The sequence below is a fragment of the Strigops habroptila genome, chromosome 11 (assembly GCF_004027225.2).
Source record: "Strigops habroptila isolate Jane chromosome 11, bStrHab1.2.pri, whole genome shotgun sequence".
Taxonomy (NCBI): Eukaryota; Metazoa; Chordata; class Aves; order Psittaciformes; family Psittacidae; genus Strigops; species Strigops habroptila.
The window spans coordinates 358,942-382,753 of record NC_046360.1 but is presented as its reverse complement, the minus strand read 5'-3'; the positions used below and the strand labels follow the sequence as shown (position 1 = coordinate 382,753).

The 23,812-nt window shown below is 48.8% G+C and overlaps 1 protein-coding gene across 3 annotated transcripts in view; it reads right to left on the bottom strand.

The window, feature by feature from the left end:
• The window catches only part of TTC28 (tetratricopeptide repeat domain 28), a 124,322-nt gene that overhangs the window by 19,242 nt on the left and 81,268 nt on the right, over positions 1 to 23,812 (bottom strand). For all 3 annotated transcript variants that reach the window (XM_030502127.1, XM_030502128.1, XM_030502130.1), the window contains 8 exons: positions 18,064 to 18,571; positions 8,647 to 9,988; positions 7,744 to 8,267; positions 6,225 to 6,334; positions 5,810 to 5,939; positions 5,166 to 5,384; positions 2,961 to 3,126; positions 316 to 456 (listed from right to left, as the gene is read on the bottom strand). In XM_030502127.1, the coding sequence (XP_030357987.1) occupies positions 316 to 456; positions 2,961 to 3,126; positions 5,166 to 5,384; positions 5,810 to 5,939; positions 6,225 to 6,334; positions 7,744 to 8,267; positions 8,647 to 9,988; positions 18,064 to 18,571 (3,140 nt within the window). The remainder of the gene's footprint in view (positions 1 to 315; positions 457 to 2,960; positions 3,127 to 5,165; positions 5,385 to 5,809; positions 5,940 to 6,224; positions 6,335 to 7,743; positions 8,268 to 8,646; positions 9,989 to 18,063; positions 18,572 to 23,812) is intronic.

Sequence of the window (23,812 nt, the reverse complement as noted above, 5' to 3'; positions counted from 1 at the left end):
ACAAAAGGACAGAAGGGAAATGCCTACAGGCCCCTCTGTTCAGAAGGGGAGGGGGCTGCACGGTACTAACATACAGACCTTGTTCTTAAGAAAGATGCTTAATGCTCCCTTTACATCCACGCTGTGAAGAATGGATGGTTACTGCAGCATGAAGGACAGCACCAGTTTGCTGCTCTGTGCTCCCACAAGTTGGGGCAATAGGGAGACCAGGAGCAATGGCACTGGCTGCATCCTAAGCCTGCAATTTAGAGAAGCCCACCACCAAGAGATGTCATTGTGCCTGCTTATCCCCACAGTGCAGTGCTGTATTCTCACCTGTTCAAGAGGTTGTTCCTGCTGACCATCCGCAGGAAGCCAGTCGGGTCAGTCATTGAGTTCAGCTTGTTATTCATCTCCTCAAACTGCTGATCCATGATATCCCCGGCTTCGCTCTCGGTCTCGCTACTGGCACAGGCTCTGCGGGAGAACAGCAGGGTGAAGGACTCATTGATGCAAGAAAGAGCAACAGCTTTGTGACAGATGCTCAGCCATGTTGAGGGAAAACACTCTTTAGACAAAACCTCAACCGAATGCTCTCAATTTTTGCCTGGTTTGCATCACCTCCTCCTGTTAGGCACACAAGAGAGTAACAACCCCACCCCCTCCTCTTCTACTGGGTTCTTCAAGGTTTAAAGAGTGTCACACACTGGTGGAAATACAGGATCCAAGCTCCCATGCACTTACAGCATTATGGAAGGTGACGGCACTGAAATTTGAACGTAGAAGCACACAACTACAATGAACTTAAGCAAGCAATGAACTGAGCAGCGAAACAGCAATTTCCACGTGTGCTGTATGTATTTAAATCCCTCTGGTCTCTGCTGGTAGGCAGAGAGCAGGTTCCAGGGCGGGTAGATGACAGCTGCTCCTGGGGGAGTGGTGTGCTGGAGCACAGTGGCAGTCAGCAGTGCTGTAAGGAAGTGCTTGATCCATGTGGGAAAAGGGTTTCAAAGCAGAACATGACCTTCACCCACATGGAACAGACAAGATTTGTTTGTTTAACCCCCTGCATATAATTTTGAAGTGGGGAAAGAGCTCCTGCCTGTGATCATACCACACCAGCCCCATGATCTCAGAGACAAGCATTAAACCAAGAATCCTTAACCAAAACCACACCACTACCATCACCATGAAGAGATGAGGAAGATGACACCACGGTAAATTAAAAACTCATCCCTGAACCTAAAGACTGAAGGACTCACTTCGCCAGGAGGAGAATCTGTGGTGATAAATGGTTAATGGAACTGAAAACAGTGTCTGCAAATCTGTTACATGAGGCCTAACTGCAGATTTTGGTTGTGTATATGCATGTCTACAGGGTGAGATTCAACCATCAACATGTGGAGACAGATGTGACCTTCTGAATCACGCAATCCTGGTGCTTTAGGAGACGGGTAGATGGAACCAATTCAGTCCGGATTTCTTCCCCCTCTTGTCCTTCCTATCAGGATTCACACCCCGGAGGGAGCGACTCTGTTCTCCCAGAAAGAACAGAGTGCGCTCTGGGTGCATGTGCACATTAAGACAGAAGCATCAACATCCGGAAGACATTTGCAAAACCCAGGAAATGGGAAGGCTGGAGGGAATAACTCCTGCATTTCCTTTAATGGGAATCACGCAACTTGTTTTCAAGCAAGACTTGAAACACGTCATTCAGAAGGTGTGACTGAAGCTAACAGAAGCAGAAGTCTCAGAACAGATTTTATGTAAGAACCCCAAAACCTGAGATACTACCAGCACCAAAGATCAGCCACTTCTTAACTGTACTACTCATGTTATCAATAATGTCATTATGATGATCATTTGGATAGCAGTGCTCATGCGCTTGTAGATTCTCAAGGGTTTAATATGGAGGAAGCTACTCCTCCATGTATGTCTCTTCCCTTATGTTTCAATTACTCAGCTGCCTGAGAGACCCTTTGCTCTTTCTCAGAGTACTTCATAAAAACCCCAGGCTAACAAGCAACTTGTTACTGCTCACGGTGAAATGAATAATCCGGTCAGCAGTAAAACATATTGGTTTCCCTTCAGAAAGCCACCTTTACAATCATAAAAGTACAAACCCAAGATGCATCCAGCCAAGACACAACTGTAAATCCAGTACACACAGATGTGGGGATCCCTGGAGATGAGTTGTCTTTCACTACTTCTGGTTTCCAACTGCCTCAACATGATGAGTTAAGCACATGCCCATCTCAGCAGCACGTGTTATTTCCCGTGCACACGTGAGATTGGTGGGTAATTGCACAAAATGGCAAGCTCAGGTTGAGTTCAGGACAGAGAACGTAAGTCCAACCCGACCGCTGACCACAGGCTTGCTGTGCCAGATCCACCAGTTTGGCTGCCAAAAGCAGCAACTCACCTGTCTATGCCCAGAATCCCCTACAGATACCACCAGTATTTCAGTCACACAAGGTCTGCCTTAGCCAGACTCCATCCCCAAATCCATCATCTCACTGCATGACTAAATCTCACCCTCCCCCAATGGCAATACTAAATGCTCAGGGACTCTCCAAAGGAACTTCCAGACTCCAATGTCATGCTCAGATAAAGAGGCTCAAACACCATGTTCAGGAGTTTTCAGAATAGTAGTATAGGTTTTTTTAAATCAGTTTTTATCTTGTATCCTCACTTACAAATAATCAGCATCGTGGTTACAAAAAGCCTCCTCACCCAATATACAGATTCATTACCCAGCCTACGGGTTCAAACCTTACCTGCATATGCCTATAGAGTTACTTGGAGAAAACAGCCATAGATACAAAGATAAAGCAATATTTTCTGCTGTGCAGTGAAAATTTGCCCCTGCTCTGACTCTCAGTTCTCAGACTGCTCAGCCCATCAGCTCAGCCCAGACTGCTGTACACTGCTTTCAGGGGGAGAGAGGGAACCAGGATGTCAGACTCCCCATCCCAACATACCGGGTATAGTAGGACTCCACTCCCAGGGCCTCCCGCACACTTGAGATGTGCTGTTCCAGGGCAGAGTTTGTTACTGTCTGCAGGGTCACGCTGTTGGCTTCATGGAAGTCCTCGGCATGTTCTGTCAGGCTGTCACCCAGATAACACTCATGGAATTTCAGGATTCCTGCAAGGCACCAGAATCACAGGTGATTTCTGCAGGACAGACACAGTGCTCCCAGCAGCTGGCTAAGAAGGTGGCACAGCCCCGAGCATTTAGCATTTCCAGTAAAACTGAGGCGCAGCATTCTGTGCCACGGCTCCACAGGGCTTTCCCAGTGTTCTCTATTAGAGCCTGGCTTTTAAAATCTGGTTGTGTACTTGGAGATGATGGCTCAGAGGTACAAAAGCAGAGCAGTACTTTTATGCGATGCTCAGAATGCATTTGCTATTGCAGCACTCTCATAAATTATAAAACAGATCTTTCATACAAGCACCTACCAGAGTAATTCACATTTCAGTAGATGTACATGAAAAATGCTTATTAATAGCCTCTGATCACATAAACTGAACACACAAGGCTCAAATGCTGAACAGGAGTGTTATTACTACAGCAGAGTCTCCTCATGTCACAGAAAGATTTTCTTTTCACCCATATGCATGAAAATACATTATATACAAAGAAAGAAAAAGAAGGATTAATGCATAGTAAAATATTAAAAGATAGCACTTCACAATGGGTAAACCAGCTAAAGGACACTCACTGTTTTGCTAAGAATTCAACTATTACTGCAGATAAAACCTTTCTCCACTCAGACTGGCATATCCTTCCTGATATAATTAATTCTACAGCCTGTGATCAACAGTAAAGGCTGCTCTGGATGCCTGTTTGCCTTGACAGCATAAATTATTGAACTAGTTAAGAAGAGAGGAGGAAAAAAGAATAAAGCAACTCCTTCTGCAGCCAGAGCAGCAAATAGAGAATCAGTGAGGAGGCTCTAAGGGTACCAGCTCAGTAGGATAACGAGGCTCAGGCTGTCACAGAAGCTACTCTCTCTGTCAGCACTAGCAAAACAAGAAGAGGTCATCAGAGCTGAGCTCGAATCACTGCGGAAGAGCTCTCCAGCAAAGCTGCTCAAGTGGAACCCTTGAAGCACCACAGCCCCTCTCCTGCCTGACACCTGACAGTGGCTTCCAGGAGGCAGCCACCAACCCACGTACTTGAAGAGCGCAACTGCTTTTCTACAAGACCCAGTGTGGGCAGGGAGGAGACTGGTCACAAAGCCTAATAACAAACCCTATACTTCTGAGCCACATAATTTTAGTAAGCTCAGCTTGATATTAATACTAGAGAATTACTGACATTTTACTGGGCAAACTGCAAGCCTGAAGAGCCAGTTAGCGACTTGCTGCATAGCAGGACACCATCATCTTACATGTGTACATCCAACATTGCAAAACGCCCCCAAAAGCACATCTTCCAATCATTGTCACCCCATCTGAAGTCAGGCACGTGTCAATATTTACTTCCCTTCCCCAGGCATTTTTGGTGCAATCTCAATAGTGCTTTTTATCTCTTTAGCTGTGTCATGGCAAAGGGCTGCAATTATTAAATTATAGCCAGAAAGAACTCATGAAAATTTGCAGTCATCACTTTATTAGATAATGAAGAGCAGCTGCCTGCAAAGAGCCTTTCAAATTAATCCTCCTTGCTTCTCTGTGATAAGTATTCCCACATTCAGATGAGGAGAATTCAGAGGATCAGGCAGTTCAATGGCATATCAGGAAGTGGGGACGCCCTTCTGTTTTCTGCAATCCACTTCAGCGAATAAATGTCAAAAGCTTTTGGAAGGATAAAGCACAGAAATATAATTAAAGTAGGGATTCTTATGCATAGAAGATTCTCACAGAGCCAACATACTTGGAATCTCATTACTGCTCTGCCCTGTGGGAAATATATACAGATTGGAGGCTGAAAATGGAAATATTAAACCCGTGAAACATTTCCATCTCCAGGTCAACATCAAAGCCCTGAATAAGCACTTCTATGTCATTATTGCTGCAGCTATGCCACAGTTTTCAGCCTATTCAGCTTTAAGGTACTGGATAGAAAGGATTCCCTTGTACATTCACTCTGGTCCCAGACTTATTCCCAGCTACAAATGGTACAAAACTCTCCCTTTGTAAGGCTTGTTCACAGGCTCTCATCTCCAAACAGGACCTCACCTGCCCCAGGAGCCAGCAGCCAGCTGTACAGATAACCTGCAGCCAGCGAGTAGTAGAGAACAAGTCCCCTTTGGCCATTCACTGTCTCCAGGACCTGGTCAATGGTCACTGGAGAATAGGGGTCAGAGTCCTGCTGCCCAGTCTGACGTTCCACGAGCAGGTCAGCAAATGCCCTCGTTCGGCCTCTCTCTGCTACTGCCAACGCTTCATCATGGTGACCTGAAAAGACAAAGTCATCTCTCGGACCTGACACCAACGTGGTCTGCAGCGCACAGGAACAGGGACAGCTGCTATCCCAGCCTGAACTAAAACCTGAGGAAGCAGGGTCACAGCACTTCCTTCTGAGAAGAGTGGTCTCTGCGTTGGAGTACAGTCCCACAGATCATCTTGGCTGCAGGCAATAACATGGTATGTGGGAAAATGAGCCACAGAAAAGCAAAGGAATGGGGGAAGCAAGAAAGAAGATCCAAAGGTGCCCAAAACCCAGAGCAGGCCAGCCTTATTTCTGCCCTGGCAAAGAAATGCTGTGGTGTGATGGACAGCTGGGGAGTGAAGAATGTATCATGTACTGCCGCCCCACAACATCAGTTGAGCTCTTGGCATGAGCTTGTAGTTCAGACTCACCATATGATGGCATCTCTTACCGAGACTGACAAGTACTCGCTGCAAGGCCTGATAGGAGGAAGTCTGCAGGTCGAAGAGTGACAGCTTGTAGTCTGTGCTGAGCTGCACCTCATGCCGGATGGTTTCAAACAGCGCCGAGGCCCGGTAGAGCTGGGAGGAGAAACAGCCACAGTGACCTCCCTACAGACACAGCACAGAGCCCTGGCTGGGGGGAGCAGGAGGATCCCGGGCCAACACACCCTCAGGCAGGGGCGGTCTGCCTCCACCAGCCCCTCAGGATGTCAGCACCCCGGCAGAGGGGAGCTGACTTCGGATGGAGCCTGAGCCTGAGTCAGCTCCTCCCCAGGATGCACCAGACGTTCCCTCCCCTGGGGACAGGAATGGCTCACAGGGCTCAGAGGACACAAGCCACCAGCACAGGCAGAGCGGGTGTACCTGGTGCTGAGACTCCTCCAGGTTCCCACTTGCCCAGAGGGAAAGACCAAGGCCATGACGGATTTTGGCTTCATCTTCTCTGCGTCCCAGCTGCTCTGCCAGCCTCAGCCCTGAAAGGAGTCAGAGAGAGGGCTGAACAGGAGAAGGGCTCCGGCAGCCCAGGGGAGCCTTTCTGTGGGCTCAGGTAGGCTCAGGGCTCCTGTGGCAGGCGGGAGCTGGAGCAGTCCCCTGAGACACACTCAGTAAGCCCCTTTGGGAAGTTTGACTTCCAAATCTTGAAAGCCACACAGACAAAAAATCACACTGAGCTGCCAAACAATGCCAGAAGAGATATCTCCTGCCACATTACTGGCTTGTTTCCCACCAGCTGTCCCACCCTTCTGGCAGGCTCTGCATGGTTCATGTAGTGAGCCAGAGCAGAGGGCAGGGTCCTGGTGTGAACAACCTGGGGCTCATTTCACTTCCAGCAGCACCTTGCATCGTCCCCCCTTCCTCCATGCTCCAAACCTCTCACTTCCATGGACCCTGCCAACAACAGGAACACCTCCTCTGGGGCACCTCAGGCTTCCCACAGGTGGGGAGCAGGGCCCTGGCCACCGCCATGCAGCTTGGCTACAGCTAGCTTCAGCAGGCTCTTCAGGAATTCTGTGTCACACAAGGAGAAGGAGCTCTATTCAATTTCTCCCCTTCCAAATGAACTGAGTTCCCTCAGCATATGGAATGCTGCCAAGGTCAGTTTCAGGAAAACCAGACTAACTGATGTAATTAATCCTTTGGCTTCCAGCTTCATACACTTCAGCTACGCTGCTCATCTACTTCATCAGGGAGCCACGCCCTTGAACAGACACTGTTTGCACGCTGGGATCCCTTGCAGCAGCACAACTCAGAAGCCAGCTCTGGCCCCTGGGCTCAGCAGCAGCAGATGGCTCCAGGGCTCTGAGAGTCGAAACTCCCTCACCTCCCTATCAAACACAACTTGTTCCCACTCACAGCTTAGGGGACGCTTACCTGCCTGGTCTCACTCCCACCTGAACACAGAAGGAAAAACCAGGTGGCTATCAGCAAGGCACACATCAGTTGAGAACTGCTCTCAGGGTCAGATAGACCCATCATGACCAGAGCCAATTCCTGGTATGCAATGCTATTCTTAGAGAATGTTTAAATCTTCTAGGCTCAGGCACAAACCAGCTTTATAAAGAAACTCTGCCAGGTGCAGTCTGGATCGAAGCTCAGAGCTGAGGTGCCCCAGGAAGGCACAGATCATGCCTTGCAATTCTTTGTCTACAGGACACCAGGAAGGCTATGACTGACCACAACAGTCTGCTTGGACAGCTACTCACACGGATGTTCAGCAGTAGCTATGATGTCTGCAAGGGCTTGTGCACCAAAGGCCACTGCCAGCCAAACACATCCTCTTAGTGCCACGCTCACAGCGTCTCACTTCTCCACGTCTTCAGGCTTCCCTCCTATCCCCCCACACCTATCACTACGTGTTGTGCTGCATAATTCAACCTCTTACCTTCCTGCAGGTACATCACAGCCTGAGAGTAGTTCTGCAAGGCGTGATGAGTCCTCCCCAGGCTGCTGTAAGACACAGTTTTGGCTACCAGGTCGTTCATTTGTGCTGCAATGCTGAGGTGCTGCTCCTGATAAACCACTGCCCTCTCATAGGTGCCCAGGGACTCATAGGTCAGGCCCAGGTTCCCATAGGCTCGGCCTTGGCAAGCGGGGTTGTTGGTTTCTTCTGCAATCTGCAGGTCCAGCTGGTGGTACTGCAGGGCTGTGTCGTACTCTCCCATCTGCTGGTAGACCCCACCGAGCCCGCAGGCAGCATCACTCTCCAGGGCCCGGTCCTTCATCTCTCGAGCAATGTTGAGCTGCCGCTCCAGGCAGGAAATGGCTTGCTCATAGTTGCCCAGCTGGCTGTGCAGGCTGCCCAGCTCCCCATACGCCTGCGCTTTGTTAAATGCCTCCCCCACCTCATGTGCCACTACAAGCCTCTTCTCAAAGCACACCAGAGCCTGCTGCAAACTTCCCATGGCCCTACAAGGAAAGAAAACAGCAGCATTTATTTTGCAAGTTATTTTCTTGAAAGAAGATGTTTTGTCATTTTCTCTGGAGGCCAGCTCAAGCCTTTCCAGCAGAGACAAATGCTCCCTCCAGGAGACATCCCCGGCACCTTTGAATCAACCTTCTTCTTCTGCCACGCTGTGAACTTCTCTTCCTCTCAGGGCAGACCAACATCAGCTACGTTATTTGAGCCAGTAGCACAGTCCTCAGCACCCAGAGGACTCTTACTGACTCCTGTGCCACATCCCCGTGCACATGTACAATGGTCACACAAACACACCCCATCAGTAACACAATGCATCCGTTTGTACTTCCCCATCTGTCACTAGAGTACACATGCAGCGCTCCTTACCTGTGCCCATTGCCCAAGCCACGGTAGGCTTTTGCCTGATCTTGCATACGGTTCAAGCTCTGAGCCACAGACAGGTACTGTTCATAATACTTTATAGCTTCCTCAAAATCTCCCAGAGCCTCGTAACAGTCTCCCAGGTTCCCATATGCTCGGCCCCGATCTAACACAGACTCATTGCCGCTGAGCTGCTGCAGCATGGCCAGCTGCTGTTCAAAGTAGCCAATAGCCTCCTCCATGACATTCATGTTCATCTTGGTAATGCCCATGTTACCATAGACTTGGGCTTCTATGCAGGGGTCCTTCAACTTCTGCCCAAGCTCCAGCTGTTCTTCGTAACATTTGAAGGCCATGGTGTACTTCCCAAGAGACATATACACTGCAGCAAGGTGACCGTGTGCTCTGCATTCACCCAGCATATCTCCCAGCTCCTGGTGCACCTCCAGCTCCTGCGTGTGGTAACCTAAAGCCTTGTCACATTTCTGTACCATTCTGTATGCAGAGCCCAAGGCTGCATAGGCACTGGCTTCCAGTCTCCTGTCTTTAACATGATGGGCTAAGCTCAGTTGCTGCTCATAAAATTTTATTGCACCATTTACGTCTTTTTTACAGACAAAAATATCCCCCAAGTTCCCCAGAGCTCGGAATTTGGCCTGGGAATTGTTCAGAGACTGAGCCAAGGACAACAGGTACTTTTGACACTCCTCTGCTTTGCCGAAGTCCATCAAGGCTTTGAAGGCCAGGCCCAGATTGCAATAGGCTTTAGCTTGGCTCAGCTTGTCATGAAGATCCTTTGCTAAGGCAAGGTCCTGCTCGTAGTACTTAACAGCCTCCTCGTAGTTCCCAAGGCAGTAATGGGCATAGCCAAGGTTATGGCAAACCTTCCCCTCCCCTTCCATGTCCTGCAGCTCTGGGGACAAGCGCAGGTACTGCTCATAGTAAGGGGCTGCCTGCACGTACTCTCCTCGTGAGCAGTGGAAGTTGCCCAAGTTGCTGAGGGCCCGTGCTTCACTCTGGATGTCTCGCAGCTCCCGGGCAATGTTGAGATGATTTTGGTAGTGCTGCAGAGCACGGTCATGAGCACCCAGTGCTTGATAGGCAACTGCTAAGTTCCCGTGTGTGGATGCCTGGGAGGCACGGTCATTGACTTCCATCGAGATCTGCAGCTCCTGCCGGTGGTACTTGACAGCCTGATCATACATGCCGAGCGCGTTGTAAGCGTTGCCCATGTTGCCATAGGCCCGGCCCTGGGCCGCGTAATCGCTCAGCTCCTGAGCTATGGACAGATGCGTCTTATGCAGCCGCAGCGCAGTGTCGTAGTCACCTTTCATCTGGTGAATGATTCCTGGAAAACAACAGACACGGGCTCAATCAAAACACTGCTCCACACAAACCCTTGTGTGGAGCAAGACCGCACCATGTCAGGGGCTCCCTGCAGCCTGGCCCTTCCCCACAGCACCCAATGCATCCCCAGCACAGCCCTTCTCACACAAACCACTTCCTTGCTCCTAACAGGCAAATCCCGGAGCATGTATTACACATCAAGCACAGAATCACAACAACTGCACATCTTGGCCTTATAAAATGCCCATTTTCTGTTTTAATCATGCTACCTCCCCTCACCCCCCCCACTGGTGGTACCTGCTGGCTCCAGAGCTCATACTCCACATGCTGAATGAGGAAGCATTTGCATTTGCTTTTCAATGTCGGTCAAATCATCTTGTACTTATTACGAGACAGGAGCTCTGACTGCCAACATTAAAACTTATGCTTCAACTAAACTCCGTGCTAGTAATACACATGGCTCCTCTGCAAACACTTGTGAGCAGGCCTGGAGATCCAGCAGCCACTGAGGGAGCCCCTGCAGACACCAACCCCACAGATTCATCCGTTCCTTGATACCTGAAGACAACTTCAGGTCTTTCCCTGTCCCTAAAAGAAAACAGCTTCCAATTTCCATCTCCATGTCACACCCAACGTGTTCAGGGGGAAGAGATGTAGAGGATCAGGATGCGGCTGCTCTCCCATCGCTGGCCAGTGCGGCATGCTCTGATCAGGCCTGTGCACCAGCCCCGTCTTGGTTTGAAGACAGAGCTTTTCCAAGTGAGCCTGGAACATGAGGGCTGAAATTTGCTTCCTCGAGGCAATCTGGACATCGCAGATTGAAAACCCAGGTTCCATTATGTCAACACGAAGCATTGCAGCTGGGTTACCTGTGCTTGTCACAGCAAGTTGCTCAGAAATCCTGCTCACTTTCCTAACGAGGCATCAGGACAAGGCCATTTAGAAAACATGGGCAGAAGAAACCAGGATCCAAACAGCAGACGCTTGGCTGCTGATGACAGTTTGTTTCTCTCCCCCGCACCACAATCATGATCAAAGCTAGAGCTCATGGCAGCAGGGACTTGGATCCCCAGCGTCTTAGTCCACCTCCTACCCAAATCCTTCCTCAGCTCCAACAAAGCTGGAATGATGGGATTATTATGGAGGAAGGATTAGACAACCTTATGTACCAGTGCAACAAGAATGGGATGATGAAAATCAGCAGTAAACTATGCACAGACATCCACTTCAAAACTACCAGGGCAGAGTCATCATCTGGAAACATGAAGAAAAGGAGCTATCCAGCAAATTATTTCCAGTATAGAAAGGCAAATTCCTATTGGATGCAGAAGAGTTAATCAATTTAAAGACCAATGCTGGTGTAACTACAGAGGGGCATCAATCCTAGAAATTATTTTCACTATCAGAGCACCAAGGGTCCAGAACAGCCGCCTTGTTGTTCTATGGCCCTACAGTAGAACAACATCACTGTAAAATGGAGCGTGGTTAGTTTATGAATCATGGTATTTGTATTACATGGCATGTGCAGTAACAGGAGACTGGATTCAATGCTGCTGGAGGCATCTTCCTCTACTCTCAGTTTAATCACGGATTCCCTGGGTAACTCTGAGCTTCTGAGCTCAGGTTTTCTGGGAGAGTATCTGAGGCCAGCAACAACTACTCATGAGCCGAAGAATCACGCCGGGAACATGGACATCCGCTACTGTTGGAACACACACTGCCTCAAAAACATGCTGTTTGCCTCCAAGAGTTGTGCCTGCACTGCCATGGTGCTGCAGAGCACACAGACCATTTGCTCTTAGGCCACCTGCTCGAAAGTGCTTATGCCACCAAGTCATGACATGAGCAATAATATCCCAGCCAGAAGTGGCTGCTGCAGGACAGGAAAGAGCTCATCAGCAAGCCTCTCAATAAAGCACATTCACAGATCATTTCCTTATGCTTCATCAATTCCAAGTGTCTCATGCTGAGAAATAAAACAGAGCCTTACTTCTCAAGGAACCAAGTAGGAAATACGCCACCAGGACACTGCCAGCAGCTCCCAGCCACAACCTGCTGAGGTTTGCAGATGGCAACAGGCTGAAACACTGAGTCACAGGCAGGCAGGAGGAGGACTGGCCGGGAGGTCAGACACCAGGAGGAACTCAAGCAGACCCTTCCCACCACATGGCTGGAAACACCTTCCAGATCTCACGGAGACCACAGGGACACAGTCTGCCAGCAACTGTGGCTGCTAGTCCCTGCTGAGCCTCACTGCCCTCGTGCTGGCAGCGAGAGCCATCGCCCAGCTCACTCCCTGCTGTGTTGGTGCTACCCAGTGGTGCCCATCATCCTTTCTGCACAAGCTGCCATCGCTGCCCTGATTTCCAAGATTCCTGCTCTGTGTCTCTCTGGCAACTGTGTTTTCCCATCCTCAGTCTACCCTCAGCTACACACTTACACAAAGTTCTTGTCAAAGCCAGAGACAACCCTGGCCCTGGACTGCAAACACATAGCTTGCTCCGAAGGGACGCTGACTCTGCACCTTGCTACTGGTTTCATGTATGTTTTATCTGCAAGCCATGTCAAGCACGAACTGTTTCACATTCTTTCCCATGTCCTGCGCAATGCAAGCTCCTTCACTGCAATCTTTGGCAACAAAACAACTGCAAGAAACAGACCAGAAGCCTCTTAGGAAAAAAGAGAGGCTCATTTTGGGCTTCAAGGGATTCTGCTCATCCAGAACATGCTATATTTGCTTTATTTAGTATCTATCTCCCTATACCTAGATCAGTTTCAAAGTTGATACCTTAGAAAGCAAGACAACACCCAGGAAGGTCCAGCCTGTGACTTGCTGCCTTTGTTGTTCAGATGGCACTGAGATGGGAAAATTTAGGCTGAGAAAAACATCTGCAAAGCTGCCTGCCTGCAAGAGGAGTTGGAGCAGTGTGAATTCAAGCTGCTGCCTTTAGCATCCGGTACATTAAAAGAATGTATTAAGAGATAATGTCAAGAGCTTGGTGTGAAATTCATACTTTAGCTTGCAATTTCTCTTATGCCCAAAAAATCCTTCTGAACAAGTCTTGTACTAGTGTATCTACTGCTGTGTGCAGAGCACAAGACGCTCAATCAGGCTGAGGTTCCTCTGGCCACCTCTGTATCACCAGCTTTAAGATGTGAATCCTCCTCCTGTCACAAAGTTCCTCTCCTTATTTTTCCATCTCAGCCATCTTACCTTCCTTGAATCAATGTCTCTCATAGCACCGCAGATTATTTTAGCAAATACCCAGCTGACTTAACAGAGAAGAAAAGTCTTTGGTATCCAAGGTCATTTAGGAGGCCCTGGTGAGCACACAGGATGTCACAGCTGAGCCTCAAAGGGTAAGTACCCTGAAGAAACTCCACTTCCCTATGAAGAACAAGAGAAGTCAGCACACAGTGGTCCCTTGTTAAAATGCCGTTGACACCTCAGGTACTGTGTCCACAGGAGTGGTGGATAAAAGATGAGGACGTGAGTGAGAAGTCCTACGCTCACTGTAATTGCCTCTCACCCTTAACATGGAGAAACTCACAATGGAGGAAGAGTGTCAGGGATGCTGACCCAACCCAGACTCTCTCCACTGCACTTCATACTATACTTAAGGATAGACATGAAACGGAGTATCTGGGGCTGGAGATAATGGGAATTCCTGACCCAAGACACCAACCTCTCCTGTCCCATATGATGGAGAAGGAAAATGGGAGAGGAAGATAGCAAGTCAGACACTGAGCATGGCTTTGAAAGGCAAATGGCAGCCAGAGAAATACAATTCATACTAGAGGGTTATTGAAACAGCCCGCGCTGCCACTCTCTGGAGAGGCTATGAAGGGAGTTTCACCCTGAATACTAAGTCCACCAAAAAAGCTGCCCTCTGTCACAAGCCCTGCTCAAGCAAATTCCCAAAATTTCACCTAAAAAGATTAAGGTTGCTCTTGGGGAAAAAGGGAACCTGGTAAGAGACCCCACACAGCACCTCCTGCTGTGTCTCCGTCATTTGCCAGCAGTAATTACAAAGGACAGCCCAGGAAGGAAAGGTTCTGACTTGGACTCCAAAATCATCACCTACCAAATATATTCTCTCTTTGTGCATTCCTCAACAGACAAAAATGAGGTTCGTAGATGGATGGGAGATGAAGCCTTCAAAGTCCTAAATGTTTTAGTCATCCTCTTTACTGCCAAGAAAGGAGAAAAACAGTGAACAAATGTTTACCAGGAGATACCCTGGACAAAACCAAGTAACATAACAGAACAAAGCTGCACTCTCCTCACCCGTGGAGCCTGCTGTCACATTAGTTTGCTCGAGCTGTCACCCATCTGTTGTGGCACTTAAGAAAGAAGGATCCAGAAACACACTGTCACATCAGCATTCTGACTCATTCTTACAGCTATAATCATTGACTTCCAAGTAAATAGAGTCTCCTGGTCAGGCAGCTAGACTACACTCTGGAACAGCACTCGAAGGACCCAGCACAACAGACACAAGACAGGAACCCAGCAGACCCGAAGGGAGGTGGCAAGAGACAGCCTTTACTGCCTTGTATCTAGTATAAAGCACCAAAAATGGCACAAATTACATTAATTCACAAGCTTTCTTTCCTTAATGATGAATACAGATCTGGGTAGAAACCTGTATAAGACGTCAGCAAAATAATCACAGAAGCTACATTCTGCCTCTGCAAATCATCGATTTTCCCAGTTCAGGCACAAATCCTGGGGTAATGGTTGGACTTGATGATCTTAGAGGTCTTTTCCAACCTGGTTGATTCTATGATTCTACAAAATCGGTACAGTAAGAAAGTGCCAGACCAACTCTGGAGCAGTCTTTGTAGCTCCCGTGCTGGAGCGTGGCAGAAGCCAAAGGGATCTCCAGTCCTCACTGGCATTACCCAGTGCAGAGCAAACCTCTGTGTTGTGGCGGGGTCACATCGTGGTGGATGCACCATGGCTTCCAGCTTAGACTGAGCTAACATCGCTCTCGACTAACCTGCTCCTTCAGACCGAAACATGAACACACTGAAAGCTGACATGGAGCAAAAGTGGTTCCGAAGCTCACGCGTGGGGGGAAAAGCACATCCCAGCCCCCTCGCTGATGCTGACAGCACCCATGCATGCTCAGCTGTGGCTGAGCGTAGTCAGAGCCAGGGCAAAGGGACCTAGGGTGTTCGCCCACCTTCAGCGTCAGGGAGGAGGTAGCCAAGCGCAACCACCACTTTTTGACCCCAAGTGAAAAAATGCTTCAAGAGAAAATATCTGGCTCCTTTGGACAACATGCCAAGCACGTGAAGACAGGCAGAGAAGTTCTCCTGTAACTGCAAAGAGATGCTAAGCACCAAGGGGGACTTTAAACTGTTTTATTAATAATCTGAAGTGTCCTCTCTCCATCGCAATGAGGATCCTGAAGAGCTGCAGAGGCTGACAGCCAGCTCTCTACATGGAGCCTTGGCATCTGCAACCACCATCTGCTTTGCAAAGGTTGACAGTCTGAGACTTCTGGTTAAACTCCACATCTCCTTGGTGTGGAGGGCTTGGTACATTGTGACTTGTCCTCAGTCCATTACCTTCTGCTTACCGAGTCCTGAAGTGCATCATGTCTCCCTGCAGAGCACTACAGCAGCTGGGCTGTGTCACGTTCTGTGTGTGCCTTTCTCAGCATTAGACAACACACTTAAGAGTGCTCTCCATCTAAATGCGTGAAATACAAACAGAAAATGTCTGTCGCTTCAGCAGAGGCCAACTCCAGCATTCTGGCGTGGAAACACACTTACATACTTTTTTTTTTTTGCCCGTCAGCATGGTTATTTTGATGAGGTTTTGTTTTGCATGTGGATTAGATGAAAGAGACAATTAAGACTTGGCTTTTTAATTGGTACTGAATTCATTTTAAACAACAGTAATAGACTTTCTCAACCAGAACTGCATGTTCTCTTTCTCCAGTATAACTTAACCCTGACAGAGAAGACAAAAATACAGTCAAATAACGGCTGAAACGTGAGATCCTGCACTCAGAAGCTAGGAAAACTATTCAAATACGAAGTGTAGAGTGGCTGAGTCAGCATACCAACTGAGAGTTAGATTTAGGCTTAAATCCAACACAAGAACACAAGAAAAACATTCTTTGCTGCACCAAAACTCCTTGACGTCGTGTCCCCCCCCCCCCTTTTTTTTTTTACAAAAATTTCTGGAATTACATACTGAAAGCATCATTAAATCCAAAGCTGCTGTAAGATTAATAATGATATTAAGTTGAATCTTCTAGTTCTAGCTTGTCTGATTTTGAGCCAGAAAAGTGGTGAGAGAATTTAAGCTGCAAGTGGTTCCCATGAACATTGAGGAGCAAGAGCAGTTGGTTGCTTTAGCAGTGGTGCTTTTTCATTCTGGGATGAGGCAAAGCAACTACAGTGAGTATCAGCACTTGCAGTGAACTGCTAAGCCCATCTCCTCTCAATGTTTCTGTACCAGTCACCAGTTTGTTGGGTTTTTTTTTTATGATGCTGAGCAGCCCAGAGACAGACTCTACTGACCATGGAGGCAATTGGAAGAAATGCTACAGAACTTGAATTAACCTTTTTTTCTAGCAGGAGAGCTGTGGTGTGCCCAGCAGCAAAGGGCTCACAAAAGCAGGAGGAGACAATAGGGAAACCCCAAGACGGCTCATCACCACACCGATGTAGGGAAGAAAAAAAAACAAGTGACAGCTTCCATTTCCCCATTTCCCCAGACTGCGTCTCCTCAGTTTCCTGGATTTGCTCAGAGAGAACTGGGGCAATTCTTCAGAGAGCAGCAAGTATTTCAGAAAGAAGGCAAATGAACGTGGTTCTGATCTCTGCAGGTTCAGCACTGTTGCTTAGTACACGTCCACCCCCATCTCACAGGCGCTCATGGCTGAACACAGCCATGCCACCAGAACAGCCTGCACACCCTCTGGTCAGCTTCCACTGGAAACAATGACATCATGTGAAGCTTCACAGCAAGAGGAACTTTCCCTCGGCGCTGACCATGAGCTGGGTCAGCTCATGTGTTCCCCCAAGCCAGGTGTGTTCCCCCAGCACAGCCAAGGACAACACCTCCATCTCCCCACCAAGGACACAGAGTTCACACCTCACCCTGCTCCCTGCCTGGACAACCCGAGATCCTGCTCCTCCATGTGGGTCCCTCTATCCCCATCACAGACCCTTATGTCTCTGCATCTCCACAAGACCAGCCCCACGCTGGCACTAGAGACAGAGGATGTAGTTTGTGCTTCACTGGATGCATCTGCTGCTGTTCTCTGCAAAAGCCCTTCCATAAACGCTACAGGAAGCCAGATGCAAGGCTTCATCCCCCAGCCCTCTTGCCTGTTGGATGCTTATTGCTAAAAGAAACGGTCAGTGCTCACTGCCCTCTAGCTAAGCAGCCACAAGCACTTTTGCCTTACAAGCCTATTTTGCCTCACGCATTTGCCCCAATTTGCGTAAAGGAGGAGATTCAAAACACTAATTAGAAAGCTAGGCCTGTTTTGTGTTCTCCAGTTCACCTTATCTTCTTCATTCAGCTCCTGAAGACTCAGCTATTAAGAGAAATTAAGTAATTCATCAAGTTCTTTTCAATTACCTGCTGTTGATAACATCAGAATACAACTAGCATCTACAAATGAACCAAGCACCAACTTCCAGCAGCTAAATTTACAGCATGGGGCAGCCTGCAAGAGATTCAGGGGCTGCCAGCAAACACACGTTTTGTTACACCAACAACAGCCTTGTTCTGTGACTCCCAGCCAGCTGAGAACACATCCCCAGCGGCAGCTGGAATATCAGCAGCACAGACACCACATCCCATGGCAGAGATGGAAACGAATCTTTGGAGGCTTCCACACCTGGTGCTGTGAAGAAGCAGCAGGAACGGACTCAGGATACATTACATCAGCACACAATCTGCCAAGTGCCTGCTCAACTAATGATGACCGGCTGGTGAAGCTGGGTAACTGAGAAGATAGCACATAGCAAACCTCCTGTGTGCTGGCAGCAGCTCTGACAGTCACTGCGTTCCCTGACAAATTCTGCTCCATGTCAGGGCCTTACCTAGATTGGAGGAGGCTCTGCCTTCAGCAGCTCTGTCCTGCAGGCTCTCAGCGATGTGCAACTGTTCTTCATGGTACTGCTTAGCCCTCTCCAGGTCCTGCATGCATCTAGCTGCATGGCCCAAGCCAGCATAAGCTCGCATCTCAATGGCCTTCTCAGCCAGCTCCTGGGCCAACTCCAGCACGTAGTTGTGGTAGGACATAGCTTTGTCGAAGTTTCTCCGGTAGTGGTAAGCACTGCCCAGGTTGCTGTAGGCTCGAGCTTCCTCCCGCTTGTTTCCCAGCTCCTTGGCAATCTTCAAGTGCTCTTCATGGCACTGCACCGCATTCTCAAAATCCCCCATTGCAATGTACACTGCCCCCATATTGCCCAGCTCCCGCGCTTCGGAGAGCTCATCTTTGGACTGCTTTGCGAGGAGGACACACTGCTTGTGGCTTGCCAGTGCGTTCGGGTAGTCCCCAATGGCTGTGTACACATGGCCCAGACTGCTCAGTGCTGAGGATGCTGCCTGCAGGGATAAGAGAGAGAAGTCAGTCAAGTATTCATGGAAACAAGTCAGATGGCCCCAGTATAGAAATCCAAGCCACAAAAGGCCATTCTGGAGAAAGAATGTGACTACCAGCTAGAAAACCTGCTGAGTTCTTCTACACCCCTCAGAGCAGCTGAGGCAGGGGCAGCAGGAACAGGGTTGACTCAGGAAGACAGGGCAAGGATTAGCTCTTTCTCTGAAGCGTACAGTGTGTGCGTGGTAGAGGGGAAGGACGGCACTGCAAAAGTGCAGAGACCACTGAGGAAACAGAAAGAGCCATCGCTGCAGGAAACTGCTCCCATACCAGCCTGAGCTGTCTCACAGAGCAGAGCCTCCCCTGAAGGCAGCCACACCTCACGTCACCTCCCGGGACCTTTAACATCTTTAACATCTACACCAAGTCCTGCCAACATGGCAAACGATCCCATGTATGGCAGCTCTTCAGAAAGCAGACAAGTGATGGATACTCGCCTGCAGAGTACATCGCAAACTAACGCCATCTCTTCCATCCTCCACCCAGTAAGCTCACATCCTGAGACCCTGCAGGCTGATGCCAAAGCACTGCCAGACACCAGAAGCAGAAAGTTTAACCTGACATAAGGATGCTACAGGCTGGGCCTCCATAAGGACTCTGCAGCCTTTTCTTTCCAGGATAAATACCCATCGAATACCTGCTTCTGGAGAACCTGCACACTTGCAGCCAGCATCGGCTTGAAGACAGGAGATGCCTCTGCTGCTTACCCTGCAACACGAGCAGGCCAGCGTGCATTCACCAGCATCTTCACGTACTTCTGCTTTGCCAATCATCCCATGGCTCTGAAGACCACAGTCCTCGCTGTGCAGCACCAGGGTCCTTCTAACAAAACATTGTTACTGAGCCCCAAACAACCTTGGGACTGCAGCAAAGACGACAGTGTTCCAGCAGCTGGAGCATCTGTCCCCATGGGACATCTTAAATAAACATAGCTAATTGAAAACCTGAGTTCCTACCACTGAGAAACAGCTGTAATTTAACAAGAAAAACTACGTGAGAAGCAGCTTCCTTTGCTGGCTGTATCTGCCAGGACGCAGGCCTTGCTTCCCCCTGGCAGGGCCAGAGCAGACACAGCCAGAGAGCAGGGCAAGAAGCCAGAGCAGGGACGTGCTCTTTCTGCCTGACGCATAAGTGCTGCCTCAGCACGGCTGCTCCTGCCAAGGCCCTGATCCGAGTCCTCCATGGTCCCTGCGTGTGCATTTCCTTTGCTGCCCAGCTGCTGCTGTGACCCAATTCCACAACGGCCATCTCCAAACCTCCAGGAAGGAGCAGTCAGGGTGAGTGATTGCACAGAGATCCATCTCTCTCCTTCCTAGCACCCTGCCCAGGAAAGATCCAGTCCCTCCTTCCACCCGAGATGGTGACAGGGCATCTCAGGACACTTGTCCTTGCTATTCGAAATAGCATAACCCTGTGCTACCAGCAAAGAGGCAGCTTCGCCCTTGTCCCCTCTGCTATGACTTGGATGGCCCCCCCAGCACATCCAACACTGGTGCTGTTTGGTTAAGGAGCTCAGCACCTCACAGCTGGAACCACACTTTGCTATTGAAATTGTGTCTCTGAAGAAACGAGCCTTTTGTGACTTTCCAAAACAGTGGCAGGAGAAACCTTCCTCAAGATTGTTTCTACTAAAACTATATCACAATTGGAAGAGTCATGCTAAGGCAGGAAGATCTACTGGCCAGAGCAAGAGGCAGCAGCATTAACAGAGCAGTACTTCCACACCGAGGAACTGTAAACATGCTGTGCTAATTCAAATTAACAGGGAAACCATCTTTCCTGATACAAGAACCTGAGGTGACAGATTAGCTATTAAACACAATTTACAGGTCATGAGATAGAGAAGTTATAAGAAGCTCTGTCAATAGCCAAGCTGCATTTGTTCTCCCTGAGGCCTCCTTTCAGGCAACTTAATTATAACGGAAGAACTGCCACAATTCTAAAGGTCTTAATTCTTTTCACTTAGTGCTGCAGACGCACTTCATCCAGCACAAGCGACACTGGGAGAGCAGCAGTGGCAGAGCAGCAACCGCTCCACAGCATCCCTGCGGCACCATTGCACTGCATGTGGGCCGGGCAGCTGTGGGCGCAGTGCCGACTGCACACTGCCAGGACACGCTGTAACCAAGTACAAGCAAGTTCCTTCTCCTGCTGTAATTAACACAGACCAGTGACAGAAGCAGCTAGCAGCAACTCCTCAGTGACATGGTGACGGGCTGGGGACGCAGCTACTGACACACTGCCACATGGTCAAATGGTTTCTTGGGCTTGGGAGGTGTACGTCCAACAGCGAGCACCTCAGGTGCGTGCAGCATCTCTTCTCCAGCATCGTGAGGATCAGGAGCTCGTGGGGACAACCAGTGGAACAATTGTGGAGCTTGACATTAAAGCAGTGTTTAGGAACAATGTGGTGGTTACATCTGCTGGGGGACACCAGTGACTCACTTCAGGGGGGTAGTAATAGGATTCCAGAGATAAATCCTTCACTGTGGACTTGATAAAATCCTCCCCATAACAGGATCCACCAGGAGCTCCAAGCGGCTCACACACTGGGCCAGCAGGTAGGGTTATTCCCAGATGCACCCACAGAACAGTCCAAATGCTGCAGTGAGAGTGAAGGATGACACGTGTGAAACACTCCAGCTGTGCTAGCACAAACCCCTGCTTCATAGCAGGGTGATGGGAGACTACAGCTTCATACCAGCAGGCTTTGCACCCGCAAACAAAGAAAATCAATGCTTTATGTATCTGACAAAGACAAATCTTACAGTGGGGGTTGCTCACACCTCCAATTATGCAATTTATCACTTTAATAGAAAGCATATTCTTCTGCCACTGAGCTGAGGCACAGAAGGGAGTTCTGAAAAAGGTTTCTAATTGCTCTCTTTTTCTTGGGAACAACAGACAGCTTCAGTTTTTTAGCTGAATAAGGTAAAGAGGCTGATGTTAAGCAGATGTGCATCACAGAATGACAACTAATAGGGACCTGGTGACTGGGAGAGATGTGTTTCTTAGATATTTCACCCTTGCAAGAGAAGGGTAATTTCCTAATTATGTTACATTTAAACAATTCTTCAACTGATTGCACAGCCTCCTTAAATGAGAACACTTTATAACAGTTCTAAAATGGGCAAGGGGAGACTGCTGTACCTGGTACCTTACTATGAGGCAGCCTTACACAGACACCAATTAGGATTGATCAGAGACTTTTATAGCCAAGGTAGGGGAATAACTGGCATGGACTAAGCATTTGTGAAACTCAAAAGCCCGCTGCAGCATGAGCTCGCATGCTTATTCCTCTCCACTTCCCTTCTCCCCCGGGGCATGGGGTAGCAGCAGTGCCTGATCCTACAGGATGCGGTGGGGCTGTCTCCAGAAGATCAGTGATGTACATTGGTACCATCTGTGATCAGGCAGCAGCGTGCTCTCCTTGAGAACCAGCACCTTCTCACAGGCATGTGCTTACTCTTGCATGTAAGCAAATGTTTCCTGGTTCACTGAGTGTATTTTGGGGGTGGTGAGGGGAAGGCACCTTCAGCAGATTGGTTCTGAACATATGCCAAAGGAATACCTACATCTGAAAGCATCACAGGATGAGTTCTGCCTTCACCAAATCCCAGCCTATCTTACATCAGTGTAACTGTTCTGTGTAGAAGTATAGAGGTTACCCTACAGTTAATGCAACACTATAAGCATTTAACCTCTTTCCATATGTAAGCTCTGCTTGTGTTACAGGTATGTACTATGCAACTGCTGTGCACACAGGCAGGACAGCAGCATAACAGTGCAGTGCATGAGCCCAGGAACACTACAAAGTAGACCTCAGCACTGAGTGTAAGCATCACCCAGCACTCACATAACTTGATTCCAAGTAGCCAAAATTTGGTAGCTTTCTGGACATGTCTAAAAGGCTCCTGTGTGAAATCACTTTAGGGAGGATGGCTGACCTGACAGTTTTAGTGGTGATGTAAGAAAGAAGCTCTCATTTAAAACCACAAGCTTCTCTGAGATGGGACACTGAGGAGTGACTCATGCCCTAGTCAAAGTCAGTCCTGGAAGAAGCAGCCACCACGTTACAAACTTGGATCTCACAGGACCTAGAGCAGCTCTTTGTGCAGGCAGAGCAACCTCTGAACTCCTGCAGTGGCTGCTGCCCTGTGCCAACCCCAGGAGTACTCCTGCTCATAATAAAGCTGGGTACCACTTCACTGGAAACTCCATATGAGAGCGCCTTGGCTGAGGTGGGCCTGCTGAAACCCAAAGAGCTGCTCCCCGAGTTGCAGCCCTTACACGTTTTCTGCCTCATTTGTTCTGCTGTGATCAGGTACAGGCCTCAGCAGAGTCTGGACCCTGGAGACACTGTGAGAGGTAAGTAAAACCAGAAGACTACGTTTCCTTCAGCTAAAACTTGTGTGCTGTGGAGGTCAAGTGGGGACATTTAAAGGAGATCCTCAGGAAGTATTACATTTCCCTTTTGAGTCACAAGTCCAAACAAAACAAAGCATATGGCTTTTTTAGTGCATTCCCAAATTTCCTGCACTGGCCCGACTTCCCTTCATTCTGCTTAATCCTATCACATTTGAACCGGACAAACCTGTATGAATCCAGTCAGGCTGACTTTGTCCAAAAAGAGCTGCTAAAGACAGGAGAAAGGCAAAGGATTCATGGTCTCTTATATAAATCCAGCTACTCAATGCTCAAGCACTATGGTTGCTCACATCGCTGAACTTACCCTCTCAGCCAGAGGTAACTCAGGCTAAGATGTAATGCAGCGATAGTGCCCCGCAAGACCCAGAATCCTCAAATGACCTCACATGGCAAGGGTTCTCTCAGCAGCTCGGCCTTCCTCCAGGAAAGCACACCTTCCCCCTGGCATGGGGAGCTTGCCCCGGATCCCTCATGAAGCAAGGCTACCATCTGCAACCAGAGGCTGAAACTAGTGAGATAAAGGATAGAAACATGCTTTTTAATAAGGGTTTCAACCTATACCTGCATCACAGTCAGGCTGCTGAGTCCCAGGGGTTAATCAGAGGCCCCTCAAAGACCAGCAGTTTTAAGTTTAAGTCTACATAGGAGCAGTATGAACTGGCAAGTGCATGTCTGTAACACTGTACACCCAACAGAGCCAAACATCTGGAGCAAAGACTGAACTTTGGTGAATTGAAGAATGCTGCAAAAATTCTGCA